At 29.8% G+C, this 22,573-nt stretch overlaps 2 protein-coding genes across 6 annotated transcripts in view; one reads left to right on the forward strand and one right to left on the reverse strand.

The window, feature by feature from the left end:
* LOC118186264 (TATA element modulatory factor-like) overlaps positions 1–896 on the forward strand; it is a 98,297-nt gene extending 97,401 nt beyond the window's left edge. Inside the window, exons 22-23 of the mRNA XM_085815407.1 lie at positions 453–563; positions 679–896. Of these exons, the coding sequence (XP_085671533.1) occupies positions 453–563; positions 679–705 (138 nt within the window). The 3' untranslated portion in view covers positions 706–896. The remainder of the gene's footprint in view (positions 1–452; positions 564–678) is intronic.
* Positions 1–22,573, reverse strand: part of LOC118186260 (uncharacterized) — a 47,027-nt gene that overhangs the window by 22,537 nt on the left and 1,917 nt on the right. For 2 of the 5 annotated variants that reach the window (XM_085815410.1, XM_085815412.1), the window contains exons 2-3: positions 22,082–22,206; positions 4,654–7,523 (exon numbers count right to left, since the gene is read on the reverse strand). In XM_085815410.1, coding sequence (XP_085671536.1) covers positions 7,412–7,523; positions 22,082–22,206 — 237 coding nt within the window. In that variant the 3' untranslated portion in view covers positions 4,654–7,411. Of the gene's footprint in view, positions 1–4,653; positions 7,524–22,081; positions 22,207–22,573 lie in introns of those variants that run through there. The other 3 variants (XM_035356350.2, XM_035356351.2, XM_085815411.1) reach the window with 3 other exon arrangements.

Consider the following 22,573-nt stretch of genomic DNA (forward strand, 5'->3'; position numbering starts at 1 on the left):
ACAAAATATGTTGAAATGTAAACAAACTGCTTCCATTTTAGATCATAGCCACTTGTTTACTTTGCTTGGAGCTAGACTGCAAATGGCGCAAATAAGGAAGGAAATTTGCATGCGTGGGTTTATTCAGAGTCAATTTAAATCCCTCGTTTCGGGCTTTTACCGAAAGGTGTTTGTAATTCCTAGGTTTTACTGTAAAGGCTTGGTAAAAGGGTGAACTGGAATCATGTTAAAGCATATTGCGGACTTTTACCAAGCCACTTGTAACCAATTTTGTTTTTTAAAAGCCATGGTAAAAGCTATGTTTTACCAGTAAAACCTAGGATTTACCAGACTTTGGGCACATATTATGCATAAACGTTAAGGTCAGATGTCTTTTATATATTTAATTGCCCAAAATGGAATATAAATTTTTGTATATGTAAAGGATACATATTTATTATATTTCCCTTCAGGACCTCAATCAAAAATATAATACTTTACTACAAATGTATGGAGAAAAAGTTGAAGAAACTGAAGAATTACAATTAGACTTGGCTGATGTGAAATCTATGTATAAAGCTCAAGTAAGTTTTTGTATTTTATACCTGATACAATTGATGTGTTTTAAGTGCATTAATAATTGCTGAATATTTTCTTACAAAAATCTTGAAGTTTCATTTCAGAAATTTTGTTTTCTAGATTGAAGAATTATTGGTGAATAAATGAAGTCATACACATTTGCATAAATGCTAGCCAATTCTGTCTTCTACAATGTGTATTGAAGAAGCACTGGGTATTGAAAACACGTCACATGTGTTTGGAACGTTAAAAGATGTATTAGTGTGAATAATTATATGTATATATTATTATTAATATTATTCTTATAAAGTATAAATATAATAAATTAATTTATAATACTTGAAATCTTTTCCCTTCATATCTGTTAACATGATTTCTAATTCTGCTGTTACATTGTTTTTAACTAAGCTTGTATATTCATAGTATGTTCATTTCCTTTTTTTTTTCAAACCAGATGCCATAAGTCTAGAATTTTCAACTGTTCACTCTTAACACAAAACCTTACAGCCAACTGATTTGCCGTGTAGTCTTGATCCAAGTATTGGCAATGACGACCCTGTTTTATAACAATAATAAATAAGTAAACTTTTGAAAACTCAGAAGAATTTTGGAAACAATATGCTGCTCTGATTTCAGGGGAAAAGTAAGCAAAAAAGAACTTGCAATCTAAGTTTTTTTTTTTTTTTTTTTTTTTTTACTCTCTCTTATTATATTTTATATTTTGTTAAACAAATTCTGTTCTACATGGATTTTTATGAAGCAACAAATAGTTTCTCTTCTGATACTTCAACTCGCAAATATTGCATCATTCCTGATTGTGTAATGTTTCAAATTGTTTTATCATTCGAGTATAATTAAAAATCACTAGTATCATCAGAAGGGGTTTTAGAAGTTCAATTTTAAAAAATTATGGTTGTCAATTTTCCGGTTTAAAACTCATCATAAAACACTGCTTTTAAAAACATACAGAGGCTGTTCATACATTTTTTAGATGTTGCTTTAAAAAAATCTTCTGCTTGGAATTTTTTTTAACTGCAACTATATTTTTGAAAGTATAAATTATAATCCATTACTTCACAGTTTTGTTTTTATGCAAAATGTCACTTTTAAAAAAAACTATGGATGGAAAGCTATGTTTGTGTTCTTTCTGAAGAAAATTATTCGCATTTAGTTAGTAAAAAAGGTTTTGAAAGCCATGGTTTATCTTAAAGCTACAATAGGTAATGTTGCCAACAAAGGGGGGAAATTTAGCTTCAAGTGGAAAAGTTTTTCCAAATACATATCCAACGGAAAAACGGAATGTTTCTAACGTTAAAAGAAAATCTGCTAAGTCAAAGGACAGTTTCATAATCAATAAAATACTCAGTGTTAATTATGAACAAAGCAATTAATGCTGATTTGAATCTTAAAAAGGCAAGAAAACTTATATGAATCGTCTTTCTCCACTACATATCACTGAATGTAGAATGCACCGCAGAATTCTTTATGTGAAACACTTATCTGGACAAAAATCGGAAAATGTTGTCACTACAGATGAATCTTGGGTGTACTTAAATGACTGTAATATAAAAAAAAAAAAAAAAAAAAAAAAAAAAGATCCATTTATTATCATAAAAGAAAAGAAAAAAAAAAATCTTAAAGCATGGTTCAAGGAATCTAAAGAAAGTTTTTCTAAGTGATTTATGATTGTTTCTGGTTTTTCACATAACGGCAAATTAAAAATAAGAGTCCACATATTATCATAAACTTATTTTATACCCAATTTTCAAATATGAAATACCTACTCTTTATACATATAGTGCGATCAATCAGTAGAATTGCATCAAGACAAAGCATGCAGCCACAGCATCAAAATCTATTGTTAATTTCGATTGTTAACCATCGATGAAGTACTGCAGAGAAAGGATTTCCCTTGTTTCTGTTGAGCATTCCGAAAAGGCAAGATGATACAGCCGTTCAACATCTATGGCAAGCTCCTGGAGTGTTTCCATGTGATTCTGTTGAAGGATTTTTAATTGAAGCCTGCTACAGTCTTTTAAACACATCTCCCAAAAGCACAGTTCCAAAGTGCCAGATACGGCTTTGAACACTAGCCTTTGGGTTTTCAGAAAGCTTGAAGGATATTTGCTTCACCTGCTATCAGAAGAGCGGCGAGATGACAGGCCTTAGCTTGGGAATCCCATCCATTTGCATCCACCACTACAGAAATTGTGTCTTATATGCTTGCCAGGAGGTCTTACTATCATCATATGTGGAAAGCTTTAGAGAAAGAATAGATAAAAAATTAAATCCATGAGAATCGTTATGCATTTCTTTAAGGTATTTGCTGGTGGGAGAAATTCTCTCTTTGGTTTATTAACAGAAGAAACTCTTTCTTCAATTTCTGCAACCCTATTTTCAATCATATCTGTTCTGTCTTTCATAACCTCAAATTTGTTTTCTAATATGCACGTAATTTCTCTTTTCATTTCCTCTTGATCTGTTTCAAATTCACCTTGAAAAGATTTCATCTCTTCTTTAACAGGATCTTGGCGAGCTTTCATCTCTTCTTTGAAAGCAGAAAAGCTGCAACCAGTTGTCTTAAGTGCTCTTCCATCACTCTTGTCACTGGCATTCAATCCCACTGCTGATATGAAAAATTGTTGCATGCGTATGGGTTTGCAATAGATTGAATGCACGCAGAACCGATGATAGCTTGATAAAATTTATTTTATGAAAAGAGACTTCATAGTTCTGGACCATTCCACAGAATAGTCGTACAGCACATCACAGAACACAATCAGTACTTACACTTCAGAATACTAGTAACGTTAAACACAACAGAATGCAAAACATAACTCTCACTCCAAAGTCGCTCTGAACTAAAAGCTAAGAAGCCCACCAGCGGCCGAGCGGTAACGTCGCTGAACACTGGTAGTTCGGTCCGAGGTTCGAATCCCGCGAACGGGTTGGCTGCATGGGCGTTTTCGTGGTTTTCCTCATGTGTAACGTGTATACGAGCCAGTTTCCCTTAGAAAGTCCTCCACGAAGGCATCCCTCCCCTTAGACAGATAGCCCTCGAGGCTTTGCCGTAATTTAATAAACCAAAACTAAAAGCTAAGAAACTGATGTTTTCGACGGTCTTATATAGTTTTCTCCCGGCTACAGAGAAATTCTCTAGTACTTTCCGCTTCTCACAATTACTGGAAGGCATGTGAGGGCCAGAAACAGTAGCAGATAATATAGGAATCAATTACAGTATTCACTACAGTTATAAAGGAATCGAACCAAAATATCGCCATATGGTGGCCAAGTTTTGGGACTTTACTCGCCAAATTTGGTGACAAAAATTAGCAGCCAAAACCACTGCCAGCTTCGCGATATTTCGCCAAATTATTATTATCTTACCTTCTTATGTTGCATTATACAGAAAAATAGCAATTTCACATATAACTTGACTAAAATTATCTATCTATGTACAGAATTCATAATATTAAAATTATTTCTTTATTTCATAGTAATTCAATGACAAGTCTTGAAGACTATGACTTTTTTTTCACTTTTGATGATTTAAACAGCACTTCAGAAAAACAAAGTATCATCTATCTGAGAAAATATTTTATAAAGAAACTCTGTAAACAGAAAAATGATGCATGACTTTATATTAGCCTTACCATCGTTACCCAAATAAAAATTTCTTTCTAATGTAATTAGCAAAAATGTGTAAAAACATTTCATTCAAATTAAAAATGTTTGAAGCACGGTAAAAGTAATAGCCTTTCACTCCATTGAGAATGAAATATTAAAGAAGTAATCTTTCGAATATAGGAAAAGTAAATATATACATTTATACTTATATTCATTCTGTAATTGCAGAATGTTTACCCCGGAACATGTTAAAACTTATCACAAATGTCTTAACAAATCACAGAATGTTTTGATAAAAAAAAGAAGGGGGGAACTTCAAGACAGTTGAACAGGAGAAACCCTTTTATCCCTTCCTGCATGGCAATATCATGTGGCTGACCTGTTCCTTTCAAGTGAATACTTAAATAAGCAAATTATACACAAGTTTTTGTAAAATAATTTATTATGTTTGATAAAAACAAAACTATATAAATTCTCAAAATGTAAATATTTTATTTATAAATGTACATAAATATAAACAAATATTATACAAGCTGGAAGCTGTCATGTTTACAAATATAAAAGAATCTTAAAATTTCAATATGATGCTGTTTGAAGACTTTAATTTCAGTACATATCTTTTATAGACAACTCTTTACCTAACTATTAGATATCACAAAAAAAATGAATTCATTTTGCTAATATTAATTGCATTTCAATTTCTTAATATGGTTAATATGTGTAACATCACTTTATTCCATGCAAAAAGTCATTTGGAGACAAAAATATTTTTCTCTGTCATATGTGCCATACTTATATTTCTTAACATAGTGTATGTATTTATAACAAGTTTCAAATTCAGCATCTAATAAGGAACTGTACATTTAATTATTTATTTTCAATGCATTACCTTATGAGGTATTATACTATGATTTTATTCTCTACCCCTCCTAAATCTTAACACTGCAAAACAATAATATTTTTAACAAAATTCAATAGAATTTTAGTGACTAGTAAACAGAACAGCAATTAATCACGCAAATTCAAATATCTGAATTTTTCATACAAAAGCCATTCCATAAAAACAGAGTAAACTGTAGAAAAATGAGGTAATTAATATATATCGTCCTTACTCAAATCTGTCTGCCTTCAAATGACATGCAATGGTCCCATAACTTGGTCTACTTTTCAAAGCATGTCAGGAAGGCATTTTACAGAAGCCTTTTTGGTGAATTCTGAACAGAATCTTGAATGATGTCAGCTTCAGCACTGAATTTTATGCTACAGTTTTCTCTTCAGACAACCATGCAAAACAACCAGAAATCAATCATTTGAGGAAGATTATGATAAGGGCAGGCTCTGGTAGGATTTTAATACAATAATTCTTTAGAAACTCTAGAAAACAGATGCAAAAGGGCATTATAATGATGCCTAACCACATATTATACATCTTTGATAGATATTGATGCAGATATTTCAAAATTAAAATAGTCATGACTAACAATAACAAGATGAAGAATGATGTTCCAGTTCACCAGATTTCCATACCTGAAACTTTATTATTACTACCTTTCCAATTGACTGTTAGCAAATATTTTTTGGAGAGAAATGAAGTTACTATGTTTCCAGGCAACCACTTCTTGCTTTAATGTGGGATGATATTCAACTTCTTACTACACATTAGACACCTGAGTTCTTTACAACAATTTATTTTCCTTCACTACACATCTCAAATGGCTAAAAACTATTCTTCCATTCATTGATGAGATAATTACTTGGAACATAAATGGTATATACAGCAGTAATTTATGAAGCAAAATGCAGATGTTTTCAGATTATTAACAGATTGTATAATGTCTTCACATATCATCTGTCAGTCTTTCTGCAAGGTTACTCTGTAAAAAAAAAACTTTCCAAGTCAGCTAGGCTTTTGAGAAAATTTATCTGGCAAAGAATCTTTTTCTGAAATCATGATTTCATCTAAAAGTGGTTGACTTGCCAAAACATTTGTCTTATAGGTCTTTTTCATTAAACTAATAATGTCTAGGCCTATTTTTATTGAAACGCTAGAAAAGATTTATTATATAACAAATTTTATTTTTTAATTCTGATTCACTCACATCCACAGTTTATATGCCAAAATACAGATCAAATTTAAAAGACTATGAATCTATGAAAATAGAATTATCCTCCATATCTACTGATGTTTACTACGTGTACTTTGTTTATTATGTTAATCATCAGTTTGGCCCATTGTGCATTATCATTGACTCCAAAAAAAAAATACTTTCAATTTTTATAGAACAATTATTATAATATTGCTAAAATAAATAACAGATAAAAAAAGCTCCATTTTCCAAAAAAAGAAAAAATCACATTTTTTATTAATTCATCTAATTGGTATATACAGTCAAAAGTCGTTAATTCGGACACCCATAATCCGGACCTCAAAGCTACAAACTTTCTGCGCATGCGTCAGGACGCATGTGCGTAAGACCTTCACGGCTGCGAATATGCGTGTGCGCAAAATACGTTTACAAATGCGTAACTTGATGTATTCCATCTTTGATATGATTTAAATGAAAAAATTCCTCGTCATTATAATTCGCTTCCGATAGCGAAGAAAGTGACGGAGGTTATTGAAAACGAAAAAATTTCAATTGACAAATTAGTCGGTATTCTCGACACAACAATTATAGGACCTGAACAGCGGAACTTTGTAACTGAACAAGAAATTATGTCTGTTTATAGAATTAAAGAGAATGTATTATCACATAAAAAAGGAAGCAACTTAAACAACTTACATTGAAAGAAATGTTTAATAAAGTAAACAAATAAATATTAAGCTTTTTTTTTTTTTTTTGTAAATTTTGATATCCTTTAGATCATAATTGTTCTTTATTTCATAAATTATGGTTTCATATTTTTAATTTTATAATTTCTGCATGCCATCTTACCAGATTTAAACTGATAATCTAAAATCCGGAATCGCCAAAGTCCCGACTAGTCTGGATTAACGACTTTTGACTGTATTAAAGCATTTTTATATTTGCTAAAGGTGAAGAAATGTTGCAAAAAATGCATAGCATTTTATGTTTTGTTTTATTCTGTAATATACGATATTAAGCATACATTTACAAAATTGTTTTAAATTGTGCAGTTTCTAAGAAAAAGCATAAATTAAATAGTTTAACATGAATGCAGAGAGTTAAGCACTTCACATACAATAAACATATACCTTAAAATATCATTGATACAACTTCATTTGTTCCTCTACATCTGATAAACTGATTTCCCCAAATTTATTGCTCTGTTGTTTCATAAGTTCATATATTTGAATTAACTGCTGCTGTCGAACTCTGTTGAGAAAAAGAGGAATATTTACTACTTGTAGAAAGGCAAGAATATTATCAAATATCTTTTTTATAATTTTCATGCATGACTAACTATTGGTATAAAATGAGATACAAATAAAAATATCATGCTTTATTTTTTTAAATGCTTCACATGCTGCCAACTTTGACATAAGAAAAAGAAGTTTTCATTCTTTGTGGTAATGCTACTTAAACCAAAAACTACAAATTGACTTATTATTATTCACTTTATAATATGTGGTTGAAACAACTGAACTATTTACAAAATTATTAGCTGTTAGTGCCATGGGGCTATATCTGTGTGATCAATGGTGAAATTCTGATATTCCACCCACTTTTCCCTATATCTATCCATACCTGTAAAATGTATTAATACTTGGTTGTAACGAAAGTTTTCCTCGAAAAAACATCCTTAATAAAGTTAGAAAAAAAAAAACCACGTTTTTCCGGATACCTTTAGTGCGGGTAGTAATCACCACCCAAATATATGATTTTCTTCCAATGTTTTGATAGAATTTCAAAGCCTTCGGCTCAGAAACTTGGCGGCCGTGAGTCCATAAACACATCAATTTCATTTCGGACATCCTAAGCAGAACGGAAAATAGCACCAGCAAGGTGTAGCTGCAGGTGTGATAAAAGATAGAAGTCTAAAAGAGCAATGTTGGAGCTATATGATGGTTGTGGCAACAGATCCCATTCAAGTCTGTACAGAGTCCAGCTGGTGAATGCAGACACATGTAGAACTCGGTTTGATGTATTTCCTTGATAGCAGTGTCAATACAGACTAGCATCTCGCTGTACATCTTACTGTCAAGGATTTTACTTTTTTCCAGGTACTCTTTGTGGATAATACCGTGACAATCCCACCAGATACAAAGCATGATTTTTGTTAGTCAAATTGTGCTCTGAGACGCTGCTGACGAGCTCACCGGGTGCAGACCAACCCACTTTTCATCCTGTGAAGTAAATCCACTTTGATCACATGTGACAATCCGCTCCAGAAATTTGTAATGTCTAACTCCTTAGCAAGCTCTCGAATGGTTGCATACTGATCTTCTTTCACAAGTTCTCACAGGCGGTCCTCATCAGCGCCAGTATGCCGGCCAAAATGCTCTGCTTTTTGAATGTCATAGTCCTTTTTGAAATTTCAATACCAAATCTTCAGAGTGTCATATGATATAACATTAGTACCTAAAGCTGTATACATGACTTCATGACGTTTTAACTGACTTTTTGCAACAGAACTGCAAGTAAATGATGGTTCTAATCTGGTAGCATAATAACCATATCCATTTCAGATACCTTGTACTTAATGACAGCAATACTTTTTACAAATTTTGCAACACAGTGTTCTAAAGCAAGTCTCTTTCAAATGCCAAATATCGTTTGATAAAATATAATTAAACATGCCAATGCGAACTGTTTGTGCAGACGATATTTGTGGTAATGGGAAACTTTTGTTTATACCCAATATTTGATCAGTTGTATTAAAATCCATACTCTTTGGTTAATTTCATTTTCTAATTATCTTACACTTTTGTACTGGGAAAATTGAATGTAGATGTTTATTTGTCAAATTACTTAACATAAAATGAAAATAAAATTAATTTATTGTATGGATAAACTTAATAATATACCATACATTTATGTAAAAGAAAATGAAATACAAATATTACTTGATTAAACACGAGTTTAATCTTCAAAACAATTCTTACAAATGTCTGCAGTAAATTAGGAAAATTCAGATTAAATACAATTTCTGAAAATCATTAAGGGTGGGAGAATTAACTAATTCAGCAAATTTCATCTACTGCAAGAAAATATTTTTTTAGTAAATGTTATCAAAATCTAGGAAATTCTGTGATCTACAGGATTCATACACATTTCTGCACACGGAAATTAAGTACTTTTAAGGACCATTAATGAAACAAAATTAAGGACCTATGAGCAAATGGGAACTGAATAAATTCAATTAAAAATATTATATGTATGCCTGAACTTCACTTTTTAATACCAACCTAAAAATAAAAGAGATCTGTAAGTAGATGAATTATTATTAAATATAGCTTAATTAACAAATTTATGTTTGAGAATAAAATAAATATTATGAAATTTATCAAGTAGCATTAAATATACTAACAGTTGGCTCTTTTTTTTTTTTTTTTTTTTTTTTTTTTTTTTATGTTTCATTTTGTCACATACTTGCTCAGTCTAGAGGTTTAGTAAATAGTAAGTAGATTTTATGTCAAGAAGCATAGGTTAAAATGAGCATTAAAATCATAATCAGCATGATTCATAACAAAAGACTGCTTGCCTAGAGAGAGACCTGCTGATCAGAACAAACCTGAAAGGCCTGATGTAGCCACAGTTAGAAGTTTTGAAAGTTAGCTGAAATCTGTCTGATGCAGTTAATGTCGTAGCTTCGTGTAGAGTTGTAGGGATTATAACTCAGTTAATATACATTAAGGTTCTATTAAGCCAAAGCACTAGAGGTGATAAGTTGTTTTGCATTATTTTAAGTTTCACTAGATGCAAAGAATAAGTTTTACATGAATTTTTATATTTTTGTGTTTTACCTTGTGACCACAGTAAAGGTTAATGAAAAGCAATAACTCGCTTTAATATGCAAAGATAATTTTTAAGGGTAAGCACTTACTTAGAAGTAATTAATTAGGTATTAGAAAATCTTAGTCATTATGGATTTACATAGCCACTATCAAATTAAATTAATTTTTGTAATATTTGCTAAAAAAAAACCCTATTAATATCACAATCTAATCAAATTCACAGTTTAAAATACATGCAATTTATGACATTGATTTTTAAACAATATTAGGATAATTACACATTAAACAATATTAGGCAAGAAAACAAAATAATTGTGCATCTTTTTTAATTTGAATGTCTACCCTTACATTTTGGCTAATTTATAGCAATTTCCTTCTCCTTAAGCATCTTTTCTAACAATTAGAAATTTGTCTCAATACGCAAAACAATGTTCTCATTAGTTTCTGTGTGTTTTATCTCCTAAATTTCAATCTCTCCACAATGTACTACCTATGAGGCTTTACTTGATCTGATAAAAGTTAAATAGTCCACCCACCCCCAGACAGTCATGAAACAAATTACCACTATGCCTGAAAGTAACTATAAATCAGAGGTTTAAATAAGCTTCTTATTTAAAAAGAACTCAGAACATAAAGGCATGTTCTTATGCAAACAAAATCAATTACAGTTCTTGGTGATGTCATTAAACAAGAAGAAGATGATGTAATTGGTGCTCTTGGTAATTAAATTAATGTAATTAAACTAAAAATATAGACAATATAATTTGGTTCAGTAACTCCATCGTCATAATAAACTCAAATGTCAGCAGCGGTAATGGAAAGACTAATACAGTCAAAAGTTGTTAATTCGGACACCCATAATCCGGAATGATCTATAATCCGGACCTCAAAGCTACAAACTTTCTGCGCATGCGTCAACACAACCACGACGCATGTGCAGAAGACCTTTACGGATGCGAATGTGCGTGCGCAAAATATGTTTACGAATGCGCATTTAATGTATAATAGATGGTATAAACTAAGCTAAAATTATCTAATTCAGTTAATGTTGCAGATTGCGTTGTTCCTTAATCTTCAAATTGGATTCGGCTTATTATTTTTTGCAGACTGTCAGAGCAATTTTATGAAAGTAAGTTTGAACTTTCGATTATGTCAAATAGAATTTCTGATATATATTTACTAATATGTAAAGGATCTACAAAGCGAAAGTATGTTTCGAAGTCCATTAAACAAAAAGTGGAATTGCTGCAAAAAATGGTAAAGGCATATCCTTTGTTTATCTTTAACGCCGTGGCGCGCAATGAATTGGAAGTTGATCTGTCAGCACTATCCTTATCTTCAGGGCAAATGTTTTTATTTTATTTGGCTTATAATTCCTTACTAAATGTAGTATTTCATCTTGATGTATTCCATCTTTGATATGATTTAAATGAAATTCCTCGTCATTATAATTCGCTTCCGATAGCGAAGAAAGTGACGGAGGTTATTGAAAACGAAAAAATTTCGATTGACAAATTAGTCGGTATTCTCGACACAGCAATTATAGGACCTGAACAGTGGAAATTTGTAACTGAACAAGAAATTATGTCTGTTTATAGAATTAAAGAGAATGTATTATCACATACAAAATGAAGCTACTTAAACAACTTACATTGAAAGAAATGTTTAATAAAGTAAACAAATAAATATTAAGCTTTTTTTTTTTTTTTTTTTTTTTTTGTAAATTTTGATACCCTTTAGATCATAATTGTTCTTTATTTCATAAATTATGGTTTCATATTTTTAATTTTATAATTTCTGCATGCCATCTAACTAGATTTAAACTGATGATCTATAATCCGGAATCGCCTGACGAGTCCGGATTAACGACTTTTGACTGTAATTACAAATTATCAGAGCTGGTAGGAACTAATACAGAGATCAAGTGGAGATCAGAAAGACACTCTTGTCTTACACTCTAAACACCTCAGTATAAAAACTGTCTCGGTGATTTTCATTCTGGTGAGTAAATAGAAATGGGAAATTATAGTAAAGGCTGAAATTGTTAACAACTGGGTGATTTACATAATAATAACTTATAATATCTCAGAAGAATAATTTTCTTTCCCTTTATATATTTAGTTCCTTTCTTCAACACATTTCCTTTCCACTTTAGAATTTTTGAATTTAATTAAAGATTTCTGTTATTCTAAAAGACAAAATGCATTTAGAATGTATGGAAAAAGCTGCTAATTTTATTTCTTTAGTAATACGAACATTCAGAAGAAATATGAAATACATATGGTAAGGTCCGGTCACAGAGCTGGTATGGCATAATTATTAGAATTTAGTGACACACCAAGCAACAAAATCTAGAAATGGCAAAACTTTTAGAATTCACAGCAGGCACTGGAGGCACAATTCAGAAAGGCAGCAGAATTTAGGATCCACAGAGACTGTGTCAGGTAGCCAAATGCCTAGCACCAGCCCTATGTATGATGCATTAAAGACATATGATGAATCTTTTGAATTGTCAGTTTTCAATTTCTTTATTAATAAAAAAATTCCTTTCTATCTATAATGCCTGTCCATATGATAAGATTAGAAGCATTTTTGATATTTTCCATACTTGAGTCTAGTGAAAAAAAGAGAAAGAAAAAACTGATGCATATTCTGAGAATTCTGAACATTCTGAGAAAAAGGAAAAACTCTTATCATGAAAAAATTAAAAAGACGTTTTTAATTAAATACATAGCTATTTTGCTTTTGCTAAAAACAGTTTTGTAAAGTGTTCTTTATAGCATTATATGCTGTTTCTTTTCCAGATTCAAAACATTGTATAATATGTGGCCAAAATGAAACTTTATAATATAACAGTGAAAAATAAAAATGCTTTATTTTAATGTTATTTTTAAATATAATTCTAATATATTACCATTATTTTAATAAAATTTATCAATGTTAAAATGTTCTAAAAAAGTTGTTAAAATTTCCCAATCTCAGAATTAAAAATTTTCCTAGAAACCAATTTTAAAATCGCCAAAATGTTGGTAATTTGCCAAATTTAGAACCATTTAATAAAAGAATTCACATCCCCAAAAGCAGAAAGTTGTTTGAGAGCTCTTCATTACAAAATATGAAATAATTTCGAAATGCTTATGTTTCACTTCTTGCTCAGAACCTCGAGCATCCCACCATTTATATTACAAATAGGAACAAATTATAACCCATTCACCCATTCAAAAAATAACCATATTTGACAGTGAATCACCAAAAATATTGCTGCAAAATGCTAATTCACACTCAAAATGGCAGTTGTAAAAACATACAGAAATTACAGATTATTAAAATTAAGGACCTTCTTTTGATTTTAGCCGAAATTAAGGACTTTAAGGACCAAAAATCGATTCCAAAAAACTTAATCCTGATCTACCTGGGGACAGGAATAATGAATAAAAACCTAGGAGTATCCCAGTAAAACATGGAGATTTGGCAGCTATATCATACACTAGAAATATTAAACTTATATCAACAATTATTCTTGTATGATTAGCAATATGCAAATTTAAATTGTTTTTCTCAACAGTGATACTTTTAGAAAAAGAATGATTATGCAGAATATATTAATTTAAGACATTTTCCAGAAATGAAAATTATCTTATTAAACTTAATTTATAACACTTTGCTTCACCATATTTACAAATTACAGCAGCAAAATTTTATGGAAATCGTCTCAATGCAAAAAGGAACTTGTACAACTCTTGCTTGCCTCATATGAAGAATAAAAATCAAAGCAAAATATCAGAAAATAACAGTTAGAAAAATATATAATCTTTGATTGCATTTGGGTTTGTCACAATAGCTGTTTCTAATGCAGTTCATGCTTCAGCTGAAAAACTAAGTTTTGAAAAAATAAAAGATCAGAAAATCACAATTTGGCATTTGACTTTATATCTCATGTAGTAGCATCTAGAAAAATGGAGTGAAGATTATTTTTACTTGCTCTATTTGTATTATTTAGAAACATTTCATTAATATTTCTCTATTTTAAACTAATTTACACATTTCTTTAAATAAACTAAAATAAAAGCAGAATATTCGAAAATGTCTTGTACTTCTAATGTGCTTAGAAATGCAGAAAATTCATCTTTAAATCAATTTACAGGTGACTAGTGGAACTTTGAAATATTTACATTTTTGTTTTGACTTAAGTTCTATATATAAGTTGTCTTTTAAAAATATTTTCACCTGTGATATCAATAAAATACTACAGTACAAAGTCCGAAATCCAGACTGGTCGGGACTTTGGTGATTCCAGATTTGGGATTTTTCTGGATAATAGATCATCAATTTAAATCTGGTAAGATGGTATGCAGAAATTATACAATTAAAAATATGAAATCGTAATTTATGAAATAAAGAACAATTATGATCTAAAGGGTATCAAAAGTTACAAAAAAAAGCTTAATATTTATTTGTTTACTTTATTAAACATTTCTGTCAATGTAAGTTGTTTAAGATGCTTCCACAAAAAATTCAAAAAGTTCCTTTTTCTTGTGTCATATACAATGGACAATGCCATACTCCTCGCATAATTTTGAGACAGATATGCCTTTATCCACTTTTTGCAGCATTTCCACTTTTTGTTTAATGGACATCAAAACATGGTTTCGCTTTGTAGATCATTTGACAACTCCAGAATTGGAAACTCTTTTCGACATAATCGAAAGTTCAAGCTTAGTTTTTATAAAACTGCCATAATAATAACAGTCTGCAAAATTAATAAGCTGGATCAAATTAGAAGATCAGGAAGCAGTGCAGTCTGCTACATTAACCCATTTATGCCCAATGGCTAAAATATGGGATGCTTAGAAATTACTGTGTAGGAAACATTGTAGTGCATATATCACTTGACCGAAGCAATTTTTCAATGCACCTGAGGATTGTTCTTACTGTTATCAAAAGGTGGAACCACTAGATAGACATTAAAATTATTTTAGATTAAGTTATTTTTATAAGAAACATTCGAGCATTGACAAATGATGGGTAGCCACATGAAGTATTTTTTGCAAACTTCTTATTCATAAAACTAAAAAAACATTAAAATGATTTTCTTAAAATAGATCACAAAAAACTTCTGCAAAGTTATTTTGCAAAAATAACAATATCATTTTTGTATAATTACGTTTAATCTTTGGCGTCCTGTTTATGAGACACTGGGCATTTGTGAGTGCACTAAGCCTAAAAGATTTTATTGTCTTATCAATAACCTAAACACATTTGTATTCGAAATATGCATGTTTTATGCAAAAAACTTCAAAATCTACTCTCTTATTACTATTATTGTATACAAAATACTTAAATTCTACAAGATTTGCTAAAATATATTTGTTTGTACAGAAAATATATTCGCTAAAATTGTGAAAATCAATTTTTTATTTTTTCTTGAAACTTTTTTTTCAGATTACGTATATTATTGAAACGAAAATATGATTTAGGTTATTTTGTGCATACAAAAAAAAAATTCTAATTGTTATTTACTGGAAAATTCGATCAATTATTTCAGATAATTAATCTTAAATGAAGGAAATATCCATTTACGATAGCAATAGACAATTACTTTTCGTCCAAAAAGCTCATTGAGGAGTTGTCAAATTCTAGATTTGCGGTTGTAGATACACCCAGAGAAAACAGGAAACTATCTGGTTGAAACCGTTAAAAATCTGAGAGAAAAAAGAAAGAGGTGCTATCGATTACAAGAAAGAATGTCATCTGGTGTAATAAATGTACTTTTGAAAAATAAGTGTTGTTAGAAGAGTTTCAAACTGTACTGGAGTGAATCCATTAGGTTCAACCAAACGCTGGTCAACTTCTGAGACACAGAAGATGGTAATTATTACATACAACCTGTTTATGGGAGAAATCGATCGAATAGATGATAATATTTCAAATTATCGCATTTGATTCCGTGGAAAGAAGTGGTGGTTTCCACTTGACATGCTTTTTAATTGCCATGATGATTGTTTTTAATACCATGTTTAATGCCGTGTTTTTTTATCAATGTTAAAATTTTGAATACAGGTGTATTCAATTCAAAATTCATGGATCATCTATCGAACATTTTGCAAGAAACAGGTCACAATGAATCAACTAGAATTTTGCAGCAGCATTTCACAGAACTATCTCAAACAATTTGGAGTGCTTCCCAAACCTGGAAGAACAATCACTTCAACAAAGATGAGTAAGCGTGTGACAATGAAATTTTATTTAACCAAATTGGCTACAAAATTGTAAACACAACTATGTAAGTAAAACACAACTGCAATGTGCTCAGTGTTCAGGTATGACCACAAGAAAATGTGAAAAATATAACGTTGGACTGCATGATAAATGCTTTCAACAATTTCATGAAAAATAATTGCTTTTATTTATTTATTTTTTTTTTTTTTTTTTTTTTTTTTTTTTTACATGTCCATTGTTTATAATATGTAAAATCATAAAATGTTCTTAAAATTTATTTATATTAACCTTTACTTATTATTAATGATTTGCAATAGTGAATGTTTCAAATACGAGTACAGGCGTATTTTGCTTACACATATGCCCAGTGTCCCATAAACAGGACATTAATTAACTCAGCAAATATGGCAATCGTAATCACTTTGACGTCGAAAGTGTATTTATATCTTTCATATTAAGTGATATAAGTTCATTAATAATGAATAAAATTGCCAAAAAAATTTAGGCATAAACGGGTTAATTGAAATGCCTTCGAATCAGTAAAGATAATTTTAGCCTAGCTTAATAGAGTCCCTTATACATTATTGGCTATGTATCACAAGATTGATGACTAAAGCCAAGTTGTTTCACTAAATTTTGTCTTGCTCCTATTGCGTACTGAATTAAGCCTGAATTGTATTAGTTTAGTTAATCACTATACATATGTTTATTTCTTGCACATGCTTCAAACTAATCTGAGTCCTAAATAAATAAAATCCCACATATATTAAGGCTTTATCTAGAGCTGGCGCGAGATACTGCCTGCTGCAGTCTCTACGGGTCCTAAATTCTGCTACAAAGCACTTTCTTAAGTTCTAAATTTTCACCACGCCTAAACTTTGGATCCCAGTGCTTTCCCTAAATCATAAAAACTTCTCATCCCTAAATTTTGCCGCTTGGTGCTTCCCCAAATTCCAAAAATTTTGTCTTCCCTAAATTCTAGGTTTATGGTGAATAACATATCAGTTATTCTTAATTAAAATAGCACTGAATGTAATGTTTTGGCATTTTTAGCATATGAAAAGAAATTTTTCCTGAATTTTTCCTCGTCAATATTTCTTAGAGCATTGAAAAATCTATAATCATCGCCCAGCATAATGTTAAAATAAAAGGTTGCCATACTCTTGTTATTCAATTACTAATATAAAAAAAAGTTTAAACATCACGGCATGAGTTATTATTGAAGCTATTGATAAACATGCGGTACTGAAGCAAAATATAATAAATAATGACTCTCGAGGTCGGCGTCAGGGATATAAAATAAGTTAATGTTTTGGTTTGAGATGTATGCCATGAAGATACTCAGCTATGGAACCAAATTATTAATCTCACAAATTTATGTGCTTACATGACTTTTTTCCATAACGAGGTATTTTATTTAGTGCCTAAGTGAAATTAAGAATAGGAATTTTTACTAATATAAAAAAAAAAAAGTGAAAATCTCCACATGTTTTATTATGGAAGGAAAAATCAAATGTGCATGCATAAAGCATTAATAAAAAAATGTTTGTGGCTTTGAGGTCCGGATTTTAGATCATTCCGGCTAATGGATGTCCGGATTTCGGACTTTGTACACTGCATCAATCTTAGTTTTTTGGTTTACATTATATTTTTTTACACAATATGGTTAATGAAATGACATCTATTGCTTAAAATATATTCTGAACCAGTGGAAACATTCTGTCATCAGGACTCTAGAATCTAGCTTCTAATGAAGTAGTAGCTATTATGTTGATCACTTCACTATTGGGTATAGACATTATTTACATACAGGCCTTAAGTTTTAATCATAAAATATTGTAGCACCTTCTATAAAACTATTATTCATTTTTTCATGTATAAGAAGAAATTCAGCATATATAATTAAAATTTTAATTAATATAATTTTAAAAACTTTTAAAGAAAATTTTAAAATCTGAAGGTTTGGCAATACAGTGCATTGCCTTATGAATACTCTTCTGGGGTGGATATCCTGCATAATCAAAAAGTGTTGACAATTTAAAAATCTAAAGGATCAAGTTAAAACAGAAGTTCTACCAGCAACAAAATATACTTGAGCTGCTTTTCACACATTGAATGGCATAAAAAATTTTCAAAAAACATTCACTGCATATTAAGAAATCATAATCTTTATCACATTATGTTCAAATGAAGAGCATATAGAGCAATATGACACAACCATATCATAATGATAATATGATTAATCTATAACAAAATCTCATTTTTTCTATGAAAAGGAACCTGAAGAAAATAATATCATTAGAAAGGTTTTGCATCAATCACTTATTAATATTAATTATATCACAGAAAACATCTTATTGTTTAATAATTAATTAAATATATTTTAATTTTGTTTAAGAATTAATAATATAATATAGCTTCCAATATATTCTAGCATAAGAAACAATAATCATTTTGTAACAATCATGGATATTAAATTTTGATTCTTGCATGATATAAATACTATGAGTACTATTTAGAATTTTGTTTATGGTAGCACCAATTATTAATTTTTTAAAGCAAGATCCTTTTTCATTAACTTTGAATTCATTCTTAACTTACTTTCTATTTAAATTATACCTAGGTATTTAATATTAATTTTTCTTTTTATTTCTCAATCATCATCCATTGGACTAAAATCTCTCTTTTTTTTTTTTTTTTTTTTTTTTTCTTTACCTACACACTGAAATTTTACAAGTGCTTCTATTAAATACTGTAGAAGGCCTCCAGAAAAATAGTTATATTTGATGTAAATAGTTTGTTGTTATTACAGGCTTTATTCAGTTTGATTTGTCTTTTTACCTGCTGATTAATTTATTTACACACATCAATGATATCAATTTTTGACACCTTTTCAACATGCTGATTTTCTTTTTGTACACATATGCATTTATTTACCATCACAAAACAACATTCCACAATGACTGTTTTAAATTCTGGTACAGGTCTTTTTAAAATAAGTATTGAATTTTTCCTACATATCCTTGCTTAATGATCATCCCAATACTATTCTAAACTTAAAAACATCAAATAGACTGGAAAATAATGTTTCAAATAAAGTTAATTAATTTAATTTAAGTCATTTAGAATGTTTAATATAAGTTACTGAATTTTGGCAGTTTGTTAAATGTACTAAAATATAACAAAAACTTTTCTTAATTATTGAAACATTCTTAGAAACTATATAAAATCATAAATACTCATATAAGAATTTTGGGATATTAACAAAATAATTTTCCAATATTCCTATATGGACAACAGTTAAGTATATTGCAATAATAACAAGAATTTCAAAGAAAAAGCATGTTCAAGAATAATTGTATTCTGTTCAGTTACATTTTTCTTAGTATTTTCTGAGTATCTGCATCCCTATAAAAAGTCAGCAAATCATTGCTGACTTTATGACAAATATATGTTTAGATATTTTTATAGCTAATACGTACTATTCTGTTCATAAATAATGCTAAAAAGAAGCATTTTATAAAGTTCACAGCCCCATTACAATTAGTTCTGACCCAAAAAGTGCTCTTGAAAACACTGATCAGTAAAACACTTACTAAATATAATGCATGTAAATTCTTATGTACACACATGTGTGGTACAGGCATACATGAGTTAGCTACTGTCACGTGTATATAAGAAAATATGCCTGATTCTACTGAGTGTCTGATTCTATTGAGTATGATAATCAATCAGTATCTTCTTTAAGCATTTTGATTTACAGTATGTTCTTATTAACAGTCTTACAAATAAAATTAAATAAAACCATACAACTTAAAAAGGTTTTCTTTTTACATATACTTTAAACTTAAATATTTTATTATTCAGGAAGTATAATATTAAGCTTTCATGGAGGCTAGAAACATCAGTGCATGACAAGTTGTATGCCTTCAACCTTTTGCAAGTAATTTAGTGAGTCGGATAAAAAATTAGTAAGCATACATGAAACAGGAATTTTTAAAAATTGTGTTTTTCAATTTGGTGCTTTATTTATCATAAATGGTCTTGCTTTCCTCTGCCTTGAGATTCTACATTTATCCAGAATTCACAAGGTTGCATTTCATCAAAGATGTTAAATTTCCAAGCTGGTAACATTGCTCTCTGATGTGATATTCACAGCATATGTTGCTTATATTTATGTTTTAAATGAACTGCTAAATGCTGAACTGATTTGTGAGATTCTCAGAAATTATTTCAAGAGTAGCAAAGCATTCGGCTTTTGATATTTAGAGTTTTAATAATTTAACACTGAGTTTTAAAGCATAAAACAAAGCAATAGTATGCATCCCAAACTCTTATTTCTGTGAGAGATTAAAGTAAAGTAAGTTATTGCACAATTACTTACTCCAATCACAAAATAGCTAAGTTCTCTGCAGTGTATGTGTAAATAAAATAAACAGAGTAAGATGATAGTTTGAGCCCAGTTGCAAACTATTACTATTATTATTGTTGCAGAAGTGTTTGCTTCAATAATATATGTATCGCAAATATGTTATTTGATTTTTAATACATATAAACAGCTCATTGCTTAATAATCAAGGATACAGCATTTCACTGTTTAATAATTTCTCTCCTCTTTGATAACTTCCTTGACATTTTATTTTTATTACATTTCATTGTACTGGTAGAATTAAAACTGTATTAAGAATTAAATGACATGGGACATCATAAGTGAGAATCATTTGTGACTATTTATAAACCACTGAGAAGCTATACTGAATATGGGTTCCCCATAATTTATTCATTAGAAGTTATGATCTAATGAATAAATTACTAAAATCTTTTTATGTATGGAAAAAAAAAAAAGGCTTCTCTAGTGGACAAAGGCAGATTTATGGGGGCCACTTGATAAACTGGCTCTGATGATTGGATTGGAAAGATATTGTGCAACAGATAAGTTTTTCATTATAGATGTTTACAGATTTGATTTCAATAACTGAACTGACTAGTCAAAAAACTAAAATGAAACTACCAGGAATAATTTAGTAGAAAAGGTGCAATCCTGTTTCAAAATAACACCAACATGACTCTTCAACATTTATTCAATAAAAGATCCATGGATTAGGAATTGAAATGCTGACTTGTCTGGTTTATACTGAAGATATTGTGCTAGCAGACTTTTCTGATTATTGTAGCACTTACTAAAAGACATTTGCAAAAACAGATAAGATTAACTCGGCAATGGATTCATATTTTGCCAAAAACAGCTGGTAAAATTCTTTGCTGATGAAATATCAATTAACTAATAGATAATAATAATAATAATATCAATTATATTATTAAGACACAATAACATGCCGAACAAATGCCAATTCGAAAATCGAACAACAAAAATCAACGTTATATTTTCAAATTTTCACAGGACTAGTTTCGATGGTTTTACCAACCATCATCCTCAGCTGCAAAAGCGTAAATGGATTGAAGAAACAAATGGATTGCATTGCGCTTTTGCAGCTGAGGATGATGGTTCGGTAAAACCATCGAAACTAGTCCTGTGAAAATTTGAAAATATAACACTGATTTTTGTTGTTTGACTTCTGAATTAGTATCAATTATATTGTTAAATAATATCAATTAGCATTAAAATAAATTAAATTTGAAATTTGCTAATAATGCTGTTGGTTTCTTTTCAGCATCCCTCTCAGAAAAGAGAGCACTATTATAACTAAAGAACCATACATTAATTTTTAATTATGCTTTAAACTACAGTCAACTTACTCTTTCTCACATAATAATTGCTCTTCTGTCATATCTGCATGTATCATGCTTTCAGCAAATGCAGCTAATGGCCTCTTCATCTTAGAATTAATTGTACTGAACTGTTTGTCATCAGGTTTATTAATCTGCAAAAGCGAAAATGAAAAATTAATAATGAATATATGAATAATTATAATCAAATTATATGAGTGTAAAAAGTACATTAAACTTATTAATGCACAATCTAAAGGTTTGCAACTAAATATAAAATCCTCATTAAAATAGAAAAAGTGCTAAGCAATGTTCTCATTTTTAATGCATTTTGTCTTAAAATACACTTGAAAACTGCTCATATAATACTGATACATATAATGCTCATACATTATGGACAGCAATGTAAGTCTCTATATAAAATATCAGACCAAATGTAGGACAAGCTCACTTATTCAATAATCATATAATTTTTAAGGAATTTTACAGGAAAAGAAATGGGTTTCTACATAAGATACCTTA

Source organism: Stegodyphus dumicola, chromosome 4, assembly GCF_044657685.1.
Source record: "Stegodyphus dumicola isolate Sdum_Otavi_A_Nest chromosome 4, ASM4465768v1".
NCBI classification, from domain to species: Eukaryota; Metazoa; Arthropoda; class Arachnida; order Araneae; family Eresidae; genus Stegodyphus; species Stegodyphus dumicola.